Source organism: Giraffa tippelskirchi, chromosome 12 (assembly GCF_054371585.1).
Source record: "Giraffa tippelskirchi isolate mGirTip1 chromosome 12, T2T-mGirTip1v1.2.pri, whole genome shotgun sequence".
Taxonomy (NCBI): Eukaryota; Metazoa; Chordata; class Mammalia; order Artiodactyla; family Giraffidae; genus Giraffa; species Giraffa tippelskirchi.
Genome location: NC_137286.1, coordinates 92,849,613 through 92,872,697, shown reverse-complemented (window position 1 = coordinate 92,872,697; position 23,085 = coordinate 92,849,613). Strand labels below are relative to the sequence as shown.

Below are 23,085 nucleotides of genomic sequence, written 5' to 3'. Positions count from 1 at the left end.
GAGTGAAGAAGAACTAAAGAGCCTCTTGATGAAGGTGAAGGAGGAGAGTGAAAAAGTTGGTTTAAAGCTCAACGTTCAGAAAACTAAGATCATGGCATCTGGTCCCATCACTCCATGGGAAATAGATGGGGAAACAGTGGAAACAGTGTCAGACTTTATTTTTTTGGGCTCCAGAATCACTGCTGATGGTGACTGCAGCCATGAAATTAAAAGACGCTTACTCCTTGGAAGGAAGGTTATGGCCAACCTAGATAGCATATTTAAAAGCATAGACATTACTTTGCCAACAAAAGTCCGTCTAGTCAAGGCTATGGTTTTTCCAGTAGTCATGTATGGATGTGAGAGTTGGACGTTGAAGAAAGCTGAACGCCGCAGAATTGATGCTTTTGAACTGTGGTGTTGGAGAAGACTCTTGAGAGTCCCTTGGACTGCAAGCAGATCCAATCAATCCATCCTAAAAGAGATCAATCCTGGGTGTTCATTGGAAGGACTGATGTTGAAGCTGAAACTCCAATACTTTGGCCACCTCATGCGAAGGGTTGACTCATTGGAAAAGACCCTAATGCTGGGTAGGATTGGTGGCGGGAGGAGAAGGGGACGACAGAGGATGAGATGGTTTGATGTCATCACCGACTCGATGAACATGGTTTTGGGTAGACTCCGGGAGTTGGTGATGGACAGAGAGGCCTGGCGTGCTGCAATTCATGGGGTCACAAAGAGTCGGACACGACTGAGCAACTGAACTGAACTGAACTGGGGAGCAGGTGATTGCAACGAGGCTCCAGGAATCCTTGGCGGGGGGCGGCGGGGGAGGCGGGGGTGCAGAGTGGGAATAGATACATTCTGTTGGTTGAGGTGTGAATTACACGGATTCATTATGTATTTGTGAAAACATCCAACTTAAGATCCGTGCATTACACTGTTTGTAAATTTTACCTCTATTTTTAACTCAGAAATGTACCATTTGCAGGTCCTTGAATCTATCACTTAATCTTTTAAAAGGCAGCCCCATTATTCGGTTATCAGAGCTATCAGAGGTTATCAGAGGTACCAAATTTGCAAAGCATTGTACTGATTCAATCCAGCCAAAGATTCAAAAATGGCTTTAATGTGTGGAATGAAAAAAATATGCAATGTGAGAGTTGTGAGTTGTTTTTATTTGGAGCAAAATGAGGACTAAAGCCCAGGATTCACCTCTCAGATAGCTCTGAGGAAATGCTCCCAAGAAGTAGGGTGGGAGCTCTGTATATATATGTGGTTTGTGCTAGTCACCAGACACAGATGTCTCTGTTAATAATTTTAGTGCTATTCTAAATATAAGAGGCAAGAAACTGAGCTCATAAAATCTTCTGAAAAATACCTAATTATCTGAAGGCCTGTTCTGCCATTGTTTCCCCACGCACATGTGTGCGTGCACGCTGAGTGGTGTCCGACTCTTTGGGACCCCATAGTCTGCAGTCCACCAGGCTCCTCTGGCCATGGGGATTCTCCAGGCCAGAATACTGGAGTTGCTTGCCATGCCCTCTTCCAGGGGATCTTCCCGACCCAGGGATCGGACCCCCATCTCCTACATCTAGCTTCCTGCATTGGCAGGCTGATTCCTTACAACTGCGCCACCAGGGTAGCCTTCCAGGGCACAGTGTCATTCCTGATCTCCACCCTAAACTCCTTACAAAGGTGTGTTAGGGTCAGTGATTGCAGGGACAGGTGACCAAATCCTTGCAGAGGCAGTTGGCAAGTGACAATTTTTAGTTGGCAAAGGTCACCATCCAATTTCACGGTCAGAATTATCTAGTCCAACATCTAATCATCAACCAAGTGAGAACTCCTTTTAAATACATGCCACAAGCCCTCCATTTTTGGTTTTGAAAGCGAGAGCTCATTTTAAGAGTGGGAGTTAGATGCAGCAGAAATAAAGTCCAGCCTTGCCTCCATAACCTTGGGCAAATACTTAACCCCTCCTTTCCTCCACTGTAAAAGACATCTAATATAGTTCTCCTGAAGTTTTGTGGTGATTGAGTGAAATGTATAGAAAGCAACTTGCTCAGTGTTAATCTCTCAGACACACACACTTCCTAGAAACCCACTCTGCCTCAATCAAAGTGCAAGGGCCTGGGATCAATGTGCTTGGTCAATTTTTAGATAAGAGCATTATTGAGATGTTTAGTCATTTTTGCTTTAATTTGAATTCTTGCCAAACTGTTTACTAGACAGTTAAGACAGTTTAATTCTTTCTAAAAAGAAGCCAACAGAAATTTAAAGGAAAAAAGCTTTCAAAAGAACCGTGGTATGGTCTTAGCTGTATTAAACTAAAACAAGCTGGCTGACAAAGATATCTTGAGTAAGTGACTGGTCAAGGATCTTTTGCAAATTGTGTAAAATGTGTTCACTATCTCAATAACACCCTTTATATAAATAGGGAGATTTTTTTCCCCCTAGATAACACTCTTGAGAGACAAGCTTTAACTGACTCGTGATCATTAAGAGCACAAAAAGAAAATGATTGACCCGATTGTCACATTGTGAAAATAAGACCTTACGTGTGTGTTAATCTAACTTTTCTGGAATGCTTCCCACATCACGGACCTGGTCCATGTCATGGAATTTGAATAAGACAGCGTGTCTCAGACAGGCTGAGCCCGGACAAGTGTGGATAAGAAGCCTCTTGGAAAGAGGGTAAAGGACACAGACTAAGGTTTCAAACTCAACTCAAGACACACTATAATTCAAAAGCCACTCAACTGAGTGGTTACTTAACTAGGAATCTACCATGTACAATCATTGATGTAGGTCACTGGGAATTCCAAAGAGGTGTTATGTGATATTCCCTTAAAACTTAAAGAAATCTAATTTCTCTGTTTTCTTACGGCATCGGGATAACAGAGAACAAGATAAAAGACAGTCACGTGTTGGGTTGGCCAAAAAGTTCATAAGAGCTTATGGAAAAACCCAAATGAACTTTTTGACCAACCCAATATATGGTGTTCATTGGAAGGAAGCTGAGACTCCAATACTTTGGCCACCTCATGCGAAGGGTTGACTCATTGGAAAAGACCCTAATGCTGGGAAGGATTGGGGGCAGGAGGAGAAGGGGACGACAGAGGATGAGATGGTTGGATGGCATCATTGACTTGATGGTCATGGGTTTGGGTAGACTCTGGGAGTTGGTGATGGACAGAGAGGCCTGGCGCACTGCAATTCATGGGGTCGCAAAGAGTCGGACACGACTGAGCGACTGAACTGAATTGAACTGAACTGAATATATGGTTAATCGGGTTTCGGAATAGTAGAGTTGTGTCCTGGAAACAGATTTTTCTAGAGCAGGTGGGAACGAGCAAAGTATGGTTTTGATTATTAGGGTGGGGGTGGGTGGATAGGAAGAAATAACAAAGGGATGTCTGAACAAGGGCAATGTGGCCCAGGAAGAGGAAGGGCCAGACCTCCTGTTGTTCCCTGACCCAATGCCTTCCCCTGACCATCTCTTGGTTCTCTTGAGCCTAGTGGATCAGCTCCTCTTCCACCAGACCTTCTCAGACCATCCTCCATCAGAACAGAAGCCTCCCTCCTCTGTGCTCCAAGCATGACACCCGTGCCCCTGCCATGGCACAGACTTCATTCTCATCTTCAGTTAAGGATACTCACATGTCTGTGTCCCAATGAGGTCACCCTCTTAAAAGCAGGGGCTGTATCTTATTCACTTCTGTATCCCCCAGGAGCTCAGTTCCTCACACAAAGTCAACAGGTATTCAAAAATGTTTCTTTTTATGAATTCAATGAGAGATCAAAGTAGGGTGAAGTGAAGCCCATTTATAAACAGGCACACACACTGGAGGTCACTCATTTGGTAGTCATTTTATTGGATGCTTACTGTGTGCCAGGCCTCACTCTAGGCTCTGAGGGCATATCTGTGAACAAAGCAGATAAAAATCTCTGCCCCTGTGGAGCTGAAACTTAAGATCTATGTAAGGAGTAGGATGAGCAATACATTTACATAAATTCAACCATACCTATCAGCATAGTGAAAAAAAAAGGAAAAAAAAAAAGACACTTTTAAGTACTTTAATTACTGGTACTACAAAAGTCTACTGTTGATATATAGCCTTTTATTATATATTTTACTTGCTATAGTCATAAAATATTCATACCCATGTATCACTTTACAGCCTCTCTCCTTGTAAGATTATATAGAGAACTTTATTGGCCATTTCAGAGATTTTCACGGATCATTTTGAGCATGCTTGATTCCATCCTTAAGCACAGTCCTTAAAATCTACCCATCTTACAAGCTGTGACTCTACTGTATCAAACGGAAACTCGGAGGTTGTTGGGCAAGGAAGAACCATTCTAAGTATTTCAGCATGAGGATAATGACATGATAAATGCATGTCTCGCTGGCTTAGTCTGGTAAGAGGAACAAGAGATGGTACCTTCACATAAATACACATGGTCCATCAGCAGCGGGATTCACATCAAGAATTAAAAAAAATAAAAATGAACAGCTCATGAGTCATTTCCCATTTTTTTAAGACAACTAGAATCGTAAGACCTTGAGGTCAAAAATATTTATAATCAACTCAACTATAAAATCTAAAAGGAAAAATCTTAACATACTGGCTTATTCTGACTAAACCTTTATCATTTTCATACAATTTTCAAAGAGTATTTAAAAAGAACACCAAGTTAAGAAAAACCATTTTTAAATTTTGCAATAATTTTACTCTATATACATTAATACCGATCATTTAACCCTGAAAACATTCTTCACTTGTACAATGTAAAAAAATTGGACAGTATGTGACTAGAAATATTCCATTATCATAAAGCTACAAACGGATTTGTGCTCCGAAGAGCCAAGTTAGAAAAGCAAAAATAATATAACAGTGATAAGCACCAAGAAGACAGAACTTTTTTGCACTTAGGGCCTGACTGGTTGTATTTAAACATAACCTCTACCAACAAAGGAACGAAAATGACACCTTATTTGGCAAAAACAAAACAAAAAGAACAAAAACATACATATAGAGGTCTGGAAACAGTGAAGAATGCGTACTTTAAAACAATAAAATCAATCATACCTGTTTTTTAATTAATGTGACATTTGCAAAACTAGATCCATGTCACTTTAGTTCACCTTATATAATTCAGACTGCTCCATTTTTGTTAATGTGTTGTCACACTAGTATAAATAAATATGCTGACTCATAAGAGTCTGCTGTAATGAATCGACACCATTAGAGCTAGAAGACCCAGTAGCTCTAACAATCTTAGTTGCAACTCATTCCAACTGGTGAAACAGATTATTTATCTGTGTAATTTTTAAAAACCTTGGCCAGATGAGATATGGAGTGAATGAGATGAGTGTGTGTGTGTGTGTGTGTGTGTGTGTGTGTGTGTGAGACAGAGTGCTTCCCAGAGAGGAGTGACATGCAAACAACCATACACAACGGCTCCAAAGACTTGGGCAGCTGCTGCTGCTGCTAAGTCACTTCAGTCGTGTCCGACTCTGTGCGACCCCATAGACAGCAGCCCACCAGGCTCCCCCATCCCTGGGATTCTCCAGGCAAGAACACTGGAGTGGGTTGCCATTTCCTTCTCCAATGCATGAAAGTGAAAAGTGAAAGTGAAGTCGCTCAGTCGTGTCCGACTCTTCGCGACCCCTTGGACTACAGCCTACCAGGCTCCTCCATCCATGGGAGTTTCCAGGCAAGAGTACTGGAGTGGGGTGCCATTGCCTTCTCCGTACTTGGGCAGCTAGACACTGAATTTCCCCCCAAACAAACGAGAAGTGAAATTAAGGGGTGTGTCATCACCACATGGCATCAGCAACGGGTTTGGAACTAAGGCAGGATGCCTCAGCCACGATGTTCCCGTGACACTGGAGGATGTGAAGCAGCGAAAGGGATCAGGCGGGGGTCAGGGATTGACTCTGGCTGCACGTGGAGGGTTTCCCTGGGTCTGCAGCTGAGGATCCCCGGACCTTCCCCACAGGGCATCTGCAGCAGCTCTGGCAGCGGTCCTCCACTTCTCAGTGAGGATGGCTCAGGGAGCCCAGAGTCTCAGCCTGAGCATTCCCTCCTCCTGCTCTCAAAGATTCTCTCAGTACAGATACCACCCCTCCTAGAGGCTTGGCCAAAACCCATCAGTAACCTTCCACTGCCAACTCAGCCTTGAAAGGGGCTCTCCTTCTCTCCCTGTGGGGTCCCTGAGTTTGAGGTAATGCCAACGTACCGCACGCCGTGTTGTAGTAATGAAGTCAGGCGCCTGGTCCACTAGAAAACTCAAGCGATCTGGATTCAATATTAGCCAGTTTTTGTCATCTCAGTAATACTTTCTAGTGAGACAGTTTCTCCACACAACTTATAATGTGTGGAGTAAAGGAAAAAAATATTGCTAGAGGATGATAGAAAGAGTTTTTAAAAGTTCAGCAGTGAAACTCCTTAAGGGAAGGAAAAGGAGACATGTTAACATTTCTACTTTCTATTTGTCCATCCTTGGCTTTGAGGTAAAAGAGCACCAAGGTTCATGTAAAGCTAGTTAAAGGTTCTTCCAGATCCTTCCACCCACACAACAATCTGAGGGAAATCCTGAACTGTCTACTTCCCAAATTTGTAACCGTATTCTCCAGGCATGTCCATACAGCTCCCTAATTCACTAGCAAAATCCACAGCAGTTTTTAAAACAGAATGACATAGTTGCATTCTTTAAATGCCAGCCATGAAATCATCACTTAAAAAAAAAAAAAAGAAACTAGTCAGATTATATATATGGAAGTCAAGCAAAATTCTCTCTTTTTTTAAGCTGCTTTATTTGGTCTGCTGAAGACATGCCTATGGCTGCTTCTAAAAAGCCCTTAGGAAGAGCCTCACGTGACATCCTGCAGTTGGATGTTGTCAGGTTCTTAAACTACACTGTAGGTCTAAACTTCTTCATGAAAACCCCTCAAAGGTGTACACTAAATAATTTTATAATTTTTTATAAATTTTATAATTTATAATTTTTATAAATTTTATAATTCAGTGAATTTCAGTCACACCAAAATAATGATCTAACCTGTCCAAACACGCAACTTCTCTTTCTTCCCCCCATGAACTAAATTCTTTTCTTTAAAAAATGGTCAGATTTCAAGATCGAGTTAAAATCCACCAAATTTCCAGTTAAACTCTGAGGGTTTCTATACAATGGTAGCATGATTTTGCATTCATATTAGCATTCAGCTTTCTGTATTTTCCTATATGTATCCTAGAGAAGCTTCCTGGATCATCATATTTAGGGAGAAATTAAAAGGGTCTTGTATGATACTGCAAAGTTCCATTAAATTCTGTTTATCAGGGTTTACCCTTAGGTCAATGGGATTCAACCTCTCCATGATGCAAGTGTATGGATAACAAGTTATTTCAGATACAAAACTCTTAGCTCTGTGTCATAAATAAATTCGGGTAAAACCGCAAGCCTTCCACTGAATCATCTCGGCAAAGATGGCCCATCTTCTCGGCAAGAAGCAACCTAGGAGTCAAGGGGAAAAAAACCACCATCATCCATCCATTCATTCAGAAACACAAATGATAGCTATAAGTGAGCAGCGGAGAGCTCACTTACCTCTCTTTAGCCAGGAGGACAGACATTCCCACGAGCTTAGCAAACTCTTCTGATGTTAACGATCCCTTCTCTGAAACCTAACAGAAACACAGAGCAGGAAAAAAAATGTGATCACTTAGGCCCCCTCGGTCCTAACCTGAGGAGAATATCCACGAGTATACTGAGGAAATAATTGGCTGAATTTCCTACTAAAATCCCCCTAGAACTAAATCTTCCTCACTAATGCTTAAGTCTACAAAAGTAGAAGGACCCCAAACAAACACTGTAGACTAAAACATTGTGTAATAAGGCAGTGTGTGTGTGTGTGTGCGCGCGAAGTCACTTAAGTGGTGTCCAACTCTTTGCGACCTCATGGACTGTAGCCCGACAGGCTCCTCTGTCCATGGAATTTTCCAGGCAAGGATGCTGGAGTGGGTTGCCACGCCCTCCTCCAGGAGATCTTCCCGACCCAGGGATTGAACTCGCGTCTCTTAAGTATCCTGCATTGGCAGGTGAGTTCTTTACCACTAGAGCCACCTGGGAAGCCCAATAAAGGCAATGTACTCCATAGTCTGAAAAGGAACATACAACAAATTCTAAGTGGATAGTACATGCTCCAGTGAAGGACCCTTATACATAGGATTGGTTTTAAGTATGTGATCGGAATATGTATAGTCTTGAAACTTTCATCGAGTTTAAAATAAGACGTATAATAAATGTGAGTTATTCTAATTATAAAGGCTCATCGCAGAAGCTAAGAGGCAGTAATATTTCCAGGTTCTAACAAATAATCAGTTTGGCCAGTAAAATCTACCTAAACTACAGTTGCTTTCCATTTTTTGAAGCAATTAGTTTACAAAACAATTTGCGATGTTTACAATGCAGCTTACATGGGTATGACTAAAAGAAAAAGTTCAATCACGGGTAACACTCTGACAAAGTTAAAAACTTACTCTCAAGGCTGAGTTTCAAACAGAAAGGGAGTAAGCACCTCCCTCATTCTAGCTGCCCTTACTTACAAGATGTTAGGAGTGTCGGCAAGTTTCAAAGAGCTTTCAAAGTATAAATGTGATGAGTAGTCACTCATTGTTAATGATCAACCGTTTTCAATTGGGTCTGTGAACATTACTTTTTAGCAAAGTTAAATTCAAAAGGAAATCCTGTTTCTCAAGTTGCTAAGCACTGGGGTCTTCGGGGAGCAAGCTCTAATGACGGAGGGAGGAAGCCGGGTCCCCGCACCGTCTCCAAGGCTGAGGCCACCATTTCCTCCTCCTTGTGGGACTGCAGTTCAATGACCATGACGCCGCTGTCAAACACGCGGAGCCTAAAAGTCGCAGAAGGGAGAACAAAGCCGTGAACATCTGGGATCTTGGACCCTCGGGGAGGCAGAACTATTTTTTTACTTTCATTTATGCCCAGGTCTTAGGGCAATATTAACACAAAACAACATTTCAAATATAACGACCATGGGTAACTAAGGCATAACCAAAAAGCTCATGAATAAACAGTTAATGAAATTCTGAACTGTAATCCACATGCTAAGTAAAATACACCTGGCTACTTTTTTTTAAAAACTGCTGCTGCTGCTGCTGCTGCTAAGTCGCTTCAGTCATGTCCGACTCTGTGCGACCCCATAGACAGCAGCCCACCAGGCTCCCCCGCCCCTGGGATTCTCCAGGCAAGAATACTGGAGTGGGATGCCATTTCCTTTTCCAGTGCATGAAAGTGAAAAGTCAAAGTGAAGTCGCTCAGTCATGTCCAACTCTTAGTGACCCCATGGACTGCAGCCTACCAGGCTCCTCCGTCCATGGGATTTTCCAGGCAAGAGTACTGGAGTGGGTTGCCATTGCCTTCTCCATTTAAAACCTGAGGATAAGGAAAATACAATTCACAGCTGAATGTTTGTACTTCCAGGTCTCCAGAGACTGACAAAAAAAATGTGTAAGGACAGAAAGACTGGTTACTATGACCTCACAGGAGGAGCCCACATTGGCAGAGTCTGGCCACCAGCCCCTGAGGCCCTGCACAGCCCTGAGAAGAATGGAAGCTGAGATGACAGGTGCCCATGGTGCCAGGTGATTTCTGCCCACATGTGAGAGAAACTTCCAGAAGAGTGATGTATATGTTGGCCCACCCCGCGGGAGGACAGACCTACAGGGCTGTTCTGTCTACTCAGGGTGGAATTGTGACAACAGATGGCAAACTTCCCGCAAAGTTCTTTTACCTGAGAGGTAACTTCAGTGCTTCCAGCATCTTGCATGCATTCACTAAATCTTCTGGTGAAAGCAACTAGAGAGGGGGGAGAAAAAATCCAAGTTTACCATTTACACTGCAAATTCAATAGAGTGATACTATGTAATTATGATGACCACTCAAACAGAAGAGGTAAGTGTAAAATGATCATGCATCAAGGATTTTAGGTGGCTTTTTCACTTACAAGGCAAAAAGGATTAACAAAGAAGCAAAGACTTCTATTCATTAGAGCAGTGCTATCCAAAGAAATATAATACAAGTCATATATGTAGCTTAAAACCTTCTAGTAGCCATATTAAAAAAATATACAGGTGAAATTAATTTTAATGCATATATTTTATTCAACCCAACAGAGCCAAAAATTCACCATGTAATTGATATAAAAATCATTAATGAGATAGTTAACACTTCTTTATTCTACACAAAGTCTTCTAAATCCAGGGTGTAATTTACAGCACACTTCAATTTGGACTATCTGCATTTCAAGTTCACGATCGTCACCTGTAGCTACCTAGTGGCTACCCTTCTGGATCACCTGGCCTTGGAAGAATCAGCTCGGTACGGTGACCAGCAGCTGTGAGTCACACAGAATAGCTCCGAAGCCAGTCCAGCCTGGGTCCCAACCTCTGTCAAAACACTGTCTCCAGGTAGAGCCATGGTCAAGCTATTGAATCTTTCTGAGCCTCAGTGTCCTCATCCCCTACTTGTCCCCCAGATGAGGAGAGTAAAAGTAGCTGCCACACTGCAGGATGGGGAGGATAAACCGATGACACGTGCAGAGCGCCTGGTGGATAGTAAGTACCCACTGGGGATGATTACGATGACTGCGCAAATAAGAACATAGAGCAGAGGGACTTCCCCGGTGGTCCAGTGGTTACGACTCCACACTTCCAATGCAGGGGGGTGTGGGTTCAATTCCTGGTTGGGGAGCTAAGATCCCACATGCCGTGTGGCACAGTCAAAAAATTTAAAAAGCAAAAAACCACAGAGCAGAGCCTTGACTTGGGGGACCTGGGTGAGCACCGGAGATGCATGTGTGAGCTATCTGCTTGGAGGGCAGAGAGGGCGCACAGACAGACCCTTGGAGGCTAAGGACATGTCGATGGAAAAGACAGTGAGGGCTGAGGTGTAGCTGGGGCCGATTCTAAGCCAAAAGAACAGGGCAGCTTTCCCACTGTGTTATCTACAGGCAATCTGAGTCCAGCCAGGTTCGTTCAAAGCAGTTTACAATCACAGAGTAAGGGCACCAGGCATAGTCTTGTTCATCATGACACAAACACAGGCTATTAGAACTTTAAGGTATCACTCAATCTAAACCCTATCTTAAAGGTAAAAAACCTGAGTTCCAGAGAGGAAGCTACTCAAAGTCACTGAGCCAAACCAGGAACAGAATCTACCCTCTAGATCCCAGGGCAGTGTTCTTTTCACTGCATCACATTGCTTCTCAAAATATCAATGCTTTTGATATTCACAGCCCTTCCTCAGATTGTATTCATTGTAGGAGAATTTGTATTCTATCAAGAAAGTCTATATTTAGCTAAAAGCATATCTAAATATTCTTACTTCCATTCCTCGAGCTCGGTTTACTAAACAGTACACCTCCGTAAGTGACATTATTCCCCCTCGTTCCTGTTAAAATATGAAATAAAAAGAAACGTTATAATTAGCACTAGTTAGCACTTCCTAATAGAAATCATAATCAGAGCAAAATCAGAAATTATAAAATTTCTTAAGAAGCTTTTGAAAACTATATTTACACACCAGGAACCTGTTAAGATCCCAGGAGGCACTTCAAATTCCCTATTTGGACTTTAATGCCATAATTACTGTTTTAACATTTACTTAAATAAAAAGAGGGGTTGGACACTATGTTTCAAAAAGTGTATTTAAATGTTTTAAGTTATTCCAGCTAATAACTAAATAAATGATGGAATTAAATAAGAATATCACCATTTTGCAACCCCTAATGAAGTAACAGATATAGATAATGACCGCCAGTAGCTGTTAATATCACATAAAAAAGATCATCAGATATAACATACCTCCTGATGGAAATGCACAAAACCTTCTATGAAATATTCTTATTAGGACAAAAAAAGAACTTCTAGATATAACTATCAATTTACGGGAAACCATAAGGCAGTGAAGCATGGTAACTTACAGTTAGCAAAATCCAGCTCTGAAACACTCTATAAGATAAACTACTAGCTTCTTCAGTAGATAAATTGTACGATGGGAAAAAAGGGATGGGAGAAGGAAAAACCCATAGAATTTAACAAAAAAAAACCTTGAGAGAAATCAAACATTTGCAATATATCTTGGTTTGAACAAATCAACTGCAACAGAAAATGTGAATACTAACTAGGTATCCGATAATACTAAAAAATTATTTTTAAATTTTTAGGTGTGAAATGGGATTATAATCACATTTAAAGGCATCTTTATCACTATAATTACATAGTTAAATGTTTATAGGTAAAGGGATATGATGTCTGAGATTCACTTTAAAATAATTTTGAGTGGAGCTAGATCTGATGGGGACATAGGGATTCATTATGCTATCCTACTCTGTCATATGTTTGAAATATTTCTTAATACAGGTGCTTTAATAAAGTTTTGATTCCCTGAATAATGTTAAACTAGAATATAAATATTATGAAGTTATTAATAGTACACAGTATATGAAAAAATGTGTCTAAAATATATACAGATTATATATTCCCTTTTGAAAATAAGAGATCAGAAAGACTTTTTGTATCAAACAGATTTATATATCTGAAATGGAAATTAAAAACAATTTAGAAAATTATTGACAAAGAATCACTGAACTAGTTTAATTTATTACCGCAAGGAAAAATAACATGTTGGTTGAATAGTAGCCACATCATGAAAGGAGTTAAGCTCTTAAGACCTCTGATGACACAAAAATAATTTAACACAATTTAAAGAGACCATTAAGATTTTGTTTTTACCTCCAAAGGTGCCTGCAGTATTCCAGCCAGCTGTTTGGCCAGCTGCATGTGGTACTGTGTGCCGGAGCCGTAGGTTTCCCTGGTAACCGGGTTAGCTATGCCCATGCTCAGCAAATAGGATTTAAACCTGATGGTCTATAATGAGAGGAAAAGATACACAAAAAGACTATGCAGATTTAGTCTCTCTACCCAGCATCTGAAATCTATCAGACATTCAGTTCCACTCGATTATTTCTACATCTACCCATCTCTTCTACTGTGTTTCTATGCTGTGAAATATATGAGTGGATTCCTAGTATTTCCTGGCATAAATCAGATTATTACTCTTCTCCTGCCTTAGTACCTCAGGCTCTATTTACCCCATAGGCTTGGTGGCAGGTGAGACTCAGATAACAACCATCCTCTGTTTAACGCCAACCAAGTGATAAAACCAAAAACCTAGGAAAACGGCTGTGACCAGATTGTAGACAAATTTAATGAAACATATCAAACTTAAGGGTATCTCAAGAACAATCAGTTCTTCCACATTTCAGTATCTCTTGTTTTCTACACTCCAGGAAAAGTACTGAAGTATCCTTTAATTCTGCTAGAGCTAACAAAGTTTTTATGGCTGACTTTTTCTTCCACATTGTCATATATCCTCAAGTCCTAAAAGAAATCAAACACTATTTTAAGAAACAGCATGCTGGTAAACCACCAAAATGTCCTTGTGTTATCTCTGTAATCTAGTTTCCAATGCCTTAAAGAAGCAACCCGTTTACCTCATCTTCTGTAATGTCACCTTGCTTGTCTTTAATCTTATTAGCAATGGACTTTGATAACTCCACCATTTCCTTAGCCTGTCAAGAGAACAGAAAAAGAGCAAAAAGAAATAATGTCCTTAAATGTCTGCTAACAAAATATATTTTCAAAAGTGTACTATAATTGGTATGAATTTAATACATGTAAATGACATATACCTTGACCATTAGCTTGCTGAGGTCTTCAAAGGCCTGAAATGAGAAATGAGATTTTGTTGGAATCTGTCTAAAGAACTGAGACGTTTTAAAGCAGTGAAGCACTCTATTTTCTTCCCTATGATAGAAATTTACGAAATTTTCTGACAAATATCAATTTATTTATATGAATAGTTATATAGTCATAAATCTACCTTATCCTAAAGAATTCAGTTTAGCTTAGAAGCTGTCAAATTTCCAAAACCAACTGCAGAAAACAAATTTTCAGACAGAAAACAGTTACTGGTTAAACAAACAAAAGGTGACATAATAGTTTAGAAAATATTATTTCTTTGACACAAGTAAGAAAATTTGTCACCGGTTTTTCCCAGATAAGAGGTCAGGAATCACAGGTGTTGTACAGTTTTCCTGGCCAAAAATGGCAACATGCAGCTGCAGGAATACGTCTTTGGGTCCAACCATTTTGGCTTTAATAGCAGGTGTGATTAACCAAAACCATAAACCTCAGCCTTGAATATTACACAGATTATACTTGTAGCTTTGGCTAAACTGGATATCACAAAAGAACATTTAAATACCACCAAAACATATCTAAATAAAACCCACCAACTGTTTGATTTACTACAATGAACATCCCCTTCAAAGGCCTCTTCAAACTTAATCAGATATATTTATAATTCAAGTATTTGTGGCTCAATGATAAAGAATTTGCCTGCCAACGCAGGAGATGTAGGTTCGATCCCTGGGTCAGGAAGATCCCCCGGAGGAGGGCATGGCAACCCACTCCAGTATTCTTGCGTGGAGAATCCCATGGACAGAGGAGCCTGGCAGGCTGCAGTCCATAAGGCACAAAAGAGTTGGACACAACTGAGCACACACTCACATACTTCCAGTGCAGAATAGCATCTAACTGATGTGCACAGATGTTACTTTTTAAAACCAATTAAGCAGCTTATCATTAATTGAAAACTCTTTCAATCCACCGAGAACAGTGGTCTACAGATTCAGCCTGGCTGGTGCCCGTCTTAAAGACATGCAGGAACGTATCCCCCATCTGCAGAAAGATTTTGCTAAAAGAATAGAATGCTGTGTACAATTCTTATGGTCAACTCACTGGGCTGCTACCGAAAACAAAGGGGAACGAATGTGCACACACCTAACAGGAATTTCCTCAGATAAACAAAAGGCTTAAACACTGGATTCTTATCAGCATCGGCCAGCAGATGCAGGAAACCTTTTGTGGGAAACTTTGGGCAACGGCCCTGAAACTAAGGCTATTCGAATGTTTAAATGGAGGGCAAATCGCATACCAACCTCACTTTCAAATAAAATTAAAACGCGGACACTTTACACACTTAGACTTTTACTTTGCATATACAGTTACTAGATTTCTTTTACTTAAGTGCAAAGAAAAGCAACATTTCTAAATTTTTATATGGTAAGTCATTTTATTTACTGTATTATATTTTCATAGGAAAAGTCTGCTGAAAATAATGGTAAGTCTACGTAGAATACACAAATTAACCCTTAATGTGCGTAGTCCATAAAAAAAAAATACAAATATTTTAGTACTTTGGAAGAAGTATCTATAAAAAATCCTAGGTAATTATAAAGCGTAATTAAAAGTGTCCTCACTTCTATTTCTATTATTATTCTAAAATTTGGTATTAGCGTTGAACATGTTAGTCGCTCAGTCGTGTCTGACTTTTTGTGACCCCCATGAACTGTAGCCCACAAGCTCCTTTGTCCGTGGAATTTTCAAGGCAAGAATACTAGAGTGGTTTGCCACTTCCTACTCCAGGGGATCTTCCCAATCCAGGGATCAAGCCCACCTTCCTTGTGTCTCCTGAATTGGCAGGCAGGTTTTTTTTATCACTGCGCCACCTGGGAAGCAGGGCAAGGACCATCTGGTGAAGAAATCAATGACCTGCACAAGAGCCCAATGCTTGTGCAGACTCCTCTGACTATGTAACTCCATGAAAACCACACTGAAGTGGAATAACAGTTCATAGGTTAAGAAAAATGCCATTCTGAACACCAAGTTAGTATGGCAGCCTTTAGAAAAAGGAATACTGATAATGCAAAACTGGTTCATTGCTCCATGCCACCTCCAAGTGTCACACAGAAGGATGACTACAAAAGCCACCACAAGAGGACAACGACAGCACCTTCCGGGTGGCAGAGAGCACTCGTGACGTAGCAGACCACACTCGTCTGCAAACCAGGAAACCCGAGTTCCCATAACCCTGGTTCCAAGTCTCGTCACCAGCCCTGAGTTGATTCCCTCTCTGGATAGTAAGAAGCCCTCTCATGAGAAAAATGCTGGAATTTTATGGGGCTAGAGGATTTTGGGAAGATGGGGGCTGCAGCAGCAGCATTTTTAAATCTCTCCAAATCCCACCATGAAAACGGGGCAACGAGATCTCAAAACCTCTAAGGCCCACGGGCAGCATATACAAAGAAGCTGAGTGACAAGATCTGCACAAGCAATCCAAGACACAAGCTAGTGGGGACAAGCCACCAAGAGCCCCAAGAGCTGCCTGATCTTAACAGTGAGGCAGAGAGAGAAAAGGGAGGCAACAGAGCAACCGACAGACCGGAGGAGAGGAGACCCCGAACCAGCTAGCAGGCATCACTTGAGAGCAGACGGGCAGACTCGAGGGCAGGGACGGAAACAGGGAGAGCTCTGCCCACTTCAGCAGTGGGGGGGGGCAAGGGGTCCTCAGGCAGGGCTGAAGCAGCCTGCAAACTCTGGAAAGGGACCCCCCACCTCCAGGCTTCCCAGCCAGGACAGGAGCCCACGTTGGGGAGAAACTACTGAGGCAGGAATCAAAACCTGAGTGAGGCAGGGATAGCAGAGGAAGGGGGAGAAGGGGCAGCTAGAAACAGGGCTGGGTACAGGGCCAGGAACCCACAGACGGCAAGTCACCTCCCTTGTGCACCCTGCATGAACAGAGCACAGGGGTGAGCTCTGTGGGGTAAGGGAAGCCGCCCTGAGCTAGGCCTTCCTCTAAACATGCAGGAAAACTAGTTTCACACGAAAATTAGCAAGGGCAAAGTATCAAGGTCAAATCCCACACAAGGTTACTACTAGAAAAAATGAAAATCAGGAGCCGAATAACATTAGAGATAATGAAAGAAAGCCAGAAAGACACATTCATAGATCGGATCAAAAATTAACTTTCTGTTTCAAAATGAGCTGATAGATGTTAATAAAATGATAGAAGCTGTGAAAGAACAACATAAATAGGGAATGAATTTTTTTTAATCATTTTTTAAATAAAGCCTATACTAGGGATTTCCCTGGTGGTTCAGATGGTAAAGCATCTGCCTGCAATGCGGGAGACCCAGGTTCGATCCCTGGGTCGGGAAGATCCCCTGGAGAAGGAAATGGCAGACCACTCCAGTACTCTTGCCTGGAAAATCCCATGGACAGAGGAGCCTGGTAGGCTACAGTCCATGGGGTTGCAAACAGTTGGACACGACTGAGCAACTTCACTTCCTTCCTTCCTTCCAATGGTTGTTAAAGCTCTGTGCTTTCAATGCAAGGGGACCAAGTTCGATTCCTGGTCAAGGGACCAAGTTCAATCCCTGGCCAGGGAACTAAGATACCACATCTAGCAGGCCACATGGTGTGGCCAAAAATAAATAAAATGAAAAGTTAAAGAAAAAAGGACTATACTACTAGATGAGCATAAGAGGAATAAACAGAACAGATAATATCTTAAGAGAAACAACAGGTTAAAAAGAGGACATTTTTCTAAAATAAAAAAGCTAAAAGGGTTGGAAAGAAAGTCACAAAGAGTGAAGACTAGCAATAAAGCTGCAACATACAGCTAATAGGAGTCTCAGAAAAAATATACCAAAGCAATTATTGAAAATTATAGAAAAACTTCTCTGAAATGAAAATATATCTGAAACCAAACACTGAAAGCATACTGTGTCCCTGAGAATAACAATCCAGAATGACTAACACTTAGACATTCTAGTAAAATGACAAAAGCTTTATTTAAAAAAAAAAACATCGTTGAGCATCTAGAAAAAACAGCAAGCAAGTTTACAGAACGTAGAATATCAGGTTTTCACTACTCTGGCAGCAACACTTCATGCCAGACAAAAAAGTGAAAGTCACACATTGAAGGCACTCAGGAAAGAAAATGTGAGCCAAGGACTATAAATCCAGCAAAACTGACCTTCATGTACAAGGAACACAGAGATGCCAGAATTCAGGGAATATTGTTCCCATGAGCACTTTCTGGAACATCTATGAGAGGATGAGCATCGGACAACAGAAATGAACAGAGGGAGGTGAATGTAAGGACTGGGGGTGTCCCACCAGTTACTTGCTCGAATGAGACGGAAGGACAGGGGACATGGAGGAGGAGGGCGCGCAGTGGCTGGATGCACAGACAGTGTGTTAATAGATACCGCACACCTGTGTTTTACATTTGGGAAGAAAGGGAAAAATATATACAAAAATACATATATATATACTTTTTAACTGTTTTAGTAATTCTTCGCTAGTGTAGTCCTGAATTTGAACAAGAAGCATCAGTGTGACCTCATGAGGCACTTTTACTTAAAAAAAAAAAAAAAAATCCTAGCTTTTTCCAGTGGAGAGGGCTACAAACAAAGATCAACTCAATAGAGATGCAAATTTCTAGCAGGCAGATTATGGTTTTGAAATACTACTTCTCCTTAAAAGAAACCTTGACTAATACAAGTATCTGGTAACTATTTGGACTTTATTTGACTGAGGTAAATCTTTGAAATTCTACGAACAGCCCTCATCAACGGAATTTTACTTACAAACTATTATAAAAATTTAAAAAATTACTTCATAAAATCATTTCATAAAAATGCAAGACCATTTTCATATAAACATGGGAAAACTGATGCTATGTTTTAGATGTGTTAACTGCCCAAATCTAATGAACTGCTCATTTTTTAAACTAGAGTTCCTTCCCCTTTACTTGAATTTCCTCAAATATGATGAGGTTTCAGGAACACTAAAGTGCAAGCTATTCTCCTAGAAGATGTGAGAAGCTGGTCTGAACCACTCTTATTGCCTCCGTGCCTGGTCCCTGAGTGGTCCTCAGTGCAGAAGTGGGCGGTGTCCAGTCAGACTCAAGGGCTGCAGAACAGCATTTGCCCCTCGACTAAGTTAACCAAACATTCAAAATAATTATACAGGGGACCTTGAATTCATTATGAGTACCATCCAGTCAGTGCCACCTAGACTTTAAAATATATGCATAATAATTCATGATGTTGCCTAACATCACAAAATCAATCTGTATTTCTTTTTTATTCCTTTCTGGAAAACATTTTTAAAACACATTTGGGCTTAATTATGCCAACTTGAAGTAGACCCATTAAGTGGAAACTGTGTGGCTTCAGAAAAACTATATTCCAATACACAGAATGGAGGCAGTCACAGCTGTATCCGAAAGAATAAGCAAGATGGCTGAAAACGACAGCTGACAGGAACTTGTGTAAGAATTACCTCAGAAATGTTTTTGTCAGTTTCTTTTCTTTTTTCTTCCAGCTTCCTTTCAATACCTACGATTCCTACAGCCCTTATTCTTCCTGGCTAAAAAACAAAAGTAGAAAATAAAACGTCCCAAATAGGAAGAACACACTCTTTTGTAACCCCACCACACTGCATGTTCAATGGCGGGAGAGGACTCACAAAGAACCCAAGAAAAACAGCACACAGTTACATTCAGTTTCCTTTCAAAACGTTTTGTCAGTTTACGGCCACACATAATGACCTTCAAATCATTATAAATAAAAACTGAACATGACAATAGATGGCATATTTTACCCTGTATTTCAGATATAAATTAAATTTCCTCTTCATTTTTGTTCTCTGGCAAGTCATCATGTACGTATCAGATATTTAACAGGGTCTCAAATGTGCAAAAAATTAAGAGTTAAAATTCTGGTACTTCACAGTTATTATACAAGCTACTTTTACACATTTCAGTGTCTGTCCAGAGTTGGTGGTTAATGAGACTGGCCTGGAAAATGTCACCCTGTGGTACTACTGTCTGTTCTCTCCAATGTCATATTAGTTATGAAGAACAGAATGCCAGAAGATGGGATCTAACTTCTGCCACCCTGAAATTATGTTGGTAAGTAAGTTAGTAGTAGTAAGTAGTAAGTAGTGGTAAGTAAGTAAGCAGTAAGTAGAAATGTGTTATTTCCAAGTGTCTACTGTCTATAGTGTACTAAGTCAGGTTCTGTGAAAATAAGGTTTTAATTAGAACATCATTACTTTGCTTCTGGTGAGCTTTATAATCAGAGAACTCTTTTTCCTTTAATGAAGATGCAAAGACAGAGCTGACATGTGTTATTTCCAAGTGTCTACTGTCTATAGCGTACTGATTAGGAAACAGTTGAAAAAAATACCTGGGGTCCTCGATTCGTTTGTAATGACTGGGAAACTGGCATATTCTCCCATCTTCGCTGTGTCATCTCCTCTGATAGACGCCTGTAGAACTGTTATGCACATACATACACTTTATTTTATTAAATTTGTTTAATTACTTTTAATTGAAGGACAATTGCCTTACAACACTGTGCTGGATTCTGCCATACATCAACATGAATCAGCCATAGGTATACATATGTCCCTTCCCTCTTGAACCTCCCTCCCACCTCCCAACCATCCCACCCCTCTAGATTGTCACAGAGCACTGAGCTGAGCTCCCTGCGTCACACAGCAGATTTCCACTGCCTATCTAATTTTATACATGGTAGTGCATATGTTTCAATGCTACTCTCTCAATTTGTCCCACTCTCTCCTTCTCCCACTGTGTCCACAATTCGCATCTCCACTGCTGCCCTGCAAACAGGTTCATCAGTACCACCTTTCAAGATTCCATATATATGTGTTAATACACGATACTGAATCAGGCAGGCTATGGCATCCTCATACACATCATTACTTAGCATTTGGTTAGTTGAGAGGTCTGTTTGGTCACTTGTGACAAGCCTGGAATTCTCAGAGACATCAAAGGAAGTTCTTTTCTTGGATTGACTTCAGAAAACACAAAGGAAAAAAAAAAGGAAGAAGGAACTGACCTTCTACATAAAGTGAACTATTCTCAACAAAGAGATGAGTGACAATGAAATAAATAGACTGACTTTAAACAATCCTGCATGTGTGGATTGTTTCCAATCCATACTGAAATTGACCCAGTGCCAAGAAAAACACACAACCATTATCCATGAAGGAAGCAGAGAATAATTTGTCTAGTTAAAATGTGAGGCCAGATATTAGGGCCAAAACATGTCTATGCTCGTTAAAAAAAACAACAACAACTGTATTTTTCAACTACAGTGAGAATGACTTGAGTTAGTCAGTTCAATTTGCTCAGAGCCTATGGACCGAGAACACTGGGTCAGATGCTATAAAGACAAAGAAAATAAATACTTTATGATCTTGGTGGGGAGATAAACACAGGCTTATCAATGTCTAAAGAATACTTACATACCAACTTGTTAGCCAGAACATATAAACCATGATACTGTGGAGTAAGAACTTACACAGTTAGATTTGTATGGAGTTAATAAAGGTAGACTGCCTGGTGTAAGGCTGGTGAACTTTCAGGCACAGAGGAAGTTACACATTTCACTGCATCATCCTCTGTCCCGTCAACCAAACAAATTACAGCACCAAACACTTCACTAGTCACCTAGCACCACGACTTAGCTCATTTCCAGCCTCCGATCTTTCCTGTTCCCACATCCTCCTGCTTCCTGTTCCCACTGAAACCTAAACTTCATATTCTTCACTGATCAGGTTTAAGAGATCATAAGAATTTTATTGGAAAGATATGGTGAAAACTGGTACGTTGAGCAATACTGCCTTCCATCCTATAAACAAACAACGAGCAGAATTCATACAAATGCACCTTTCTAGTTCAGTATTATTAATAAGGAGACTTACCTCAATCTGGCCATGTTCCTTGAAGGAGAGCTTGATGTAGGAGTTCTTACTGCTCTGGAACGGGCCAGGTTCTTTGTTAGAAGCAGCTGGGTGAAGATGAACCACTATTTTGGCACTAAAGAAAGAGCAAATGGAATGTATTTAATTGCCTTTTAAGAATCATTAATTTGGCAGCTTCCTTGGTGGTCCAGGGGTTAAGAATCCACCATGCAACGAAGGGGATACGGGTTTGATCCCTGGTCCGGGAAGATCCCACGTGCCGCAGAGCAACTAAGGCTGTGTGCCACAACTACTGAACCTGTGCTCTAGAGCCTGGGACCACCAACTACTGAGGCCCACGTGCTCTAGTGCCTGTGCTCTGCAACCAGAGAAGCCACCACGATAAGCAGCCCTACTCCCCCCAGCTACAGAAAGCCCCCATGCAGCAGTGAAGACCCAGTGCAGCCAAAAAAAAAACACTAATTCTGTTTTTGTAACTTTTAACATATTTCAGATCACTTAAAAAATTCACGTAGAAACAAAGAACATTCTGAAAGGAATTCTTTTAAAGTCTGTATCAATTCAGCATTAATGAACCTCTCAAAAATCTCTCTACTTAAAACGTATACACTGTGCACCAAAAAATTCAAGTTACCAGCTCTATAGATTAAATAAAAATGTGGTTTTAGGGAATCAGTTCAAAATAAACTTGCAGAATGTGGGGTGGTTTATGATACTGGTTGACAATCAGGTTTTCCATCCACAGAGTCATCTCCAAAGGTGACCAGGGGGCTGATCATCTCTGCCAAGGGATACGACCGGACTCATTTGAAAACAAAATGTGAAAAACTTATCTGTGTAAAACTGGCCAGCTGACATTTTATTAAAACTCCATCCAAAACTAACATTCCACAGTGTCATTTTTGGAAAACGCCACTCAATCAATGGCATGATTTAGAGAGATATCCTGCAGCAAAAACAATTCTCAAAACGCTGCTGCCCCAGGATCACAAACTGCCATGATCTTTATGACAACTGCTATCTTCTACGCCATTAACAACACCACTGTATTTGTTCAGTTCTGTCTTTTTTTCCCCCAACCAGCTCAGTAAACAATCTCCTATCAACATGAGCAAAACTGAAAAACTCAAAAGTATCTTGCATACCTAGCTTAGACCTTTTTCTCTATCACCACATTATATTGGGTTGGCCACAACGTTTGTTCGAGTTTTCCCATAACATCTTCTAGAAAAACCCGAACGAACTTTTGGGCCAACCCAAGGGGATACACCGATTACACAGTATTACTTTGTTTAGACCCACAGAGCTGCCTAAATATCATCCTAAAATTGAACAACCACGTGTGGGGCCTCCTTGATGTCACAAATGCTTT

The 23,085-nt window shown here is 40.8% G+C and overlaps 1 protein-coding gene and 1 long non-coding RNA gene across 7 annotated transcripts in view; one reads left to right on the top strand and one right to left on the bottom strand.

Annotated features, from left to right (window-relative positions):
- Positions 1-3,833: 3,833 nt before the first annotated feature.
- VPS36 (vacuolar protein sorting 36 homolog) overlaps positions 3,834-23,085 on the bottom strand; it is a 37,230-nt gene continuing 17,978 nt past the window's right edge. For 5 of the 6 annotated variants that reach the window (XM_081547672.1, XM_081547670.1, XM_081547667.1 and 2 more), the window contains exons 4-14: positions 21,714-21,828; positions 20,171-20,260; positions 19,263-19,349; positions 13,760-13,792; positions 13,562-13,639; positions 12,801-12,935; positions 11,392-11,457; positions 9,800-9,864; positions 8,815-8,899; positions 7,597-7,673; positions 7,307-7,503 (exon numbers count right to left, since the gene is read on the bottom strand). In XM_081547672.1, coding sequence (XP_081403798.1) covers positions 7,410-7,503; positions 7,597-7,673; positions 8,815-8,899; positions 9,800-9,864; positions 11,392-11,457; positions 12,801-12,935; positions 13,562-13,639; positions 13,760-13,792; positions 19,263-19,349; positions 20,171-20,260; positions 21,714-21,828 — 925 coding nt within the window. In that variant the 3' untranslated portion in view covers positions 7,307-7,409. Of the gene's footprint in view, positions 6,357-7,306; positions 7,504-7,596; positions 7,674-8,814; positions 8,900-9,799; positions 9,865-11,391; positions 11,458-12,800; positions 12,936-13,561; positions 13,640-13,759; positions 13,793-19,262; positions 19,350-20,170; positions 20,261-21,713; positions 21,829-23,085 lie in introns of those variants that run through there. The other variant, XM_081547668.1, reaches the window with a different exon arrangement.
- LOC145528764 (uncharacterized) lies at positions 9,590-22,599 on the top strand. The gene is made up of 4 exons (XR_014070635.1): positions 9,590-9,806; positions 10,284-10,622; positions 19,746-19,893; positions 22,459-22,599. It is a non-coding gene; the product is annotated as an uncharacterized LOC145528764 (long non-coding RNA).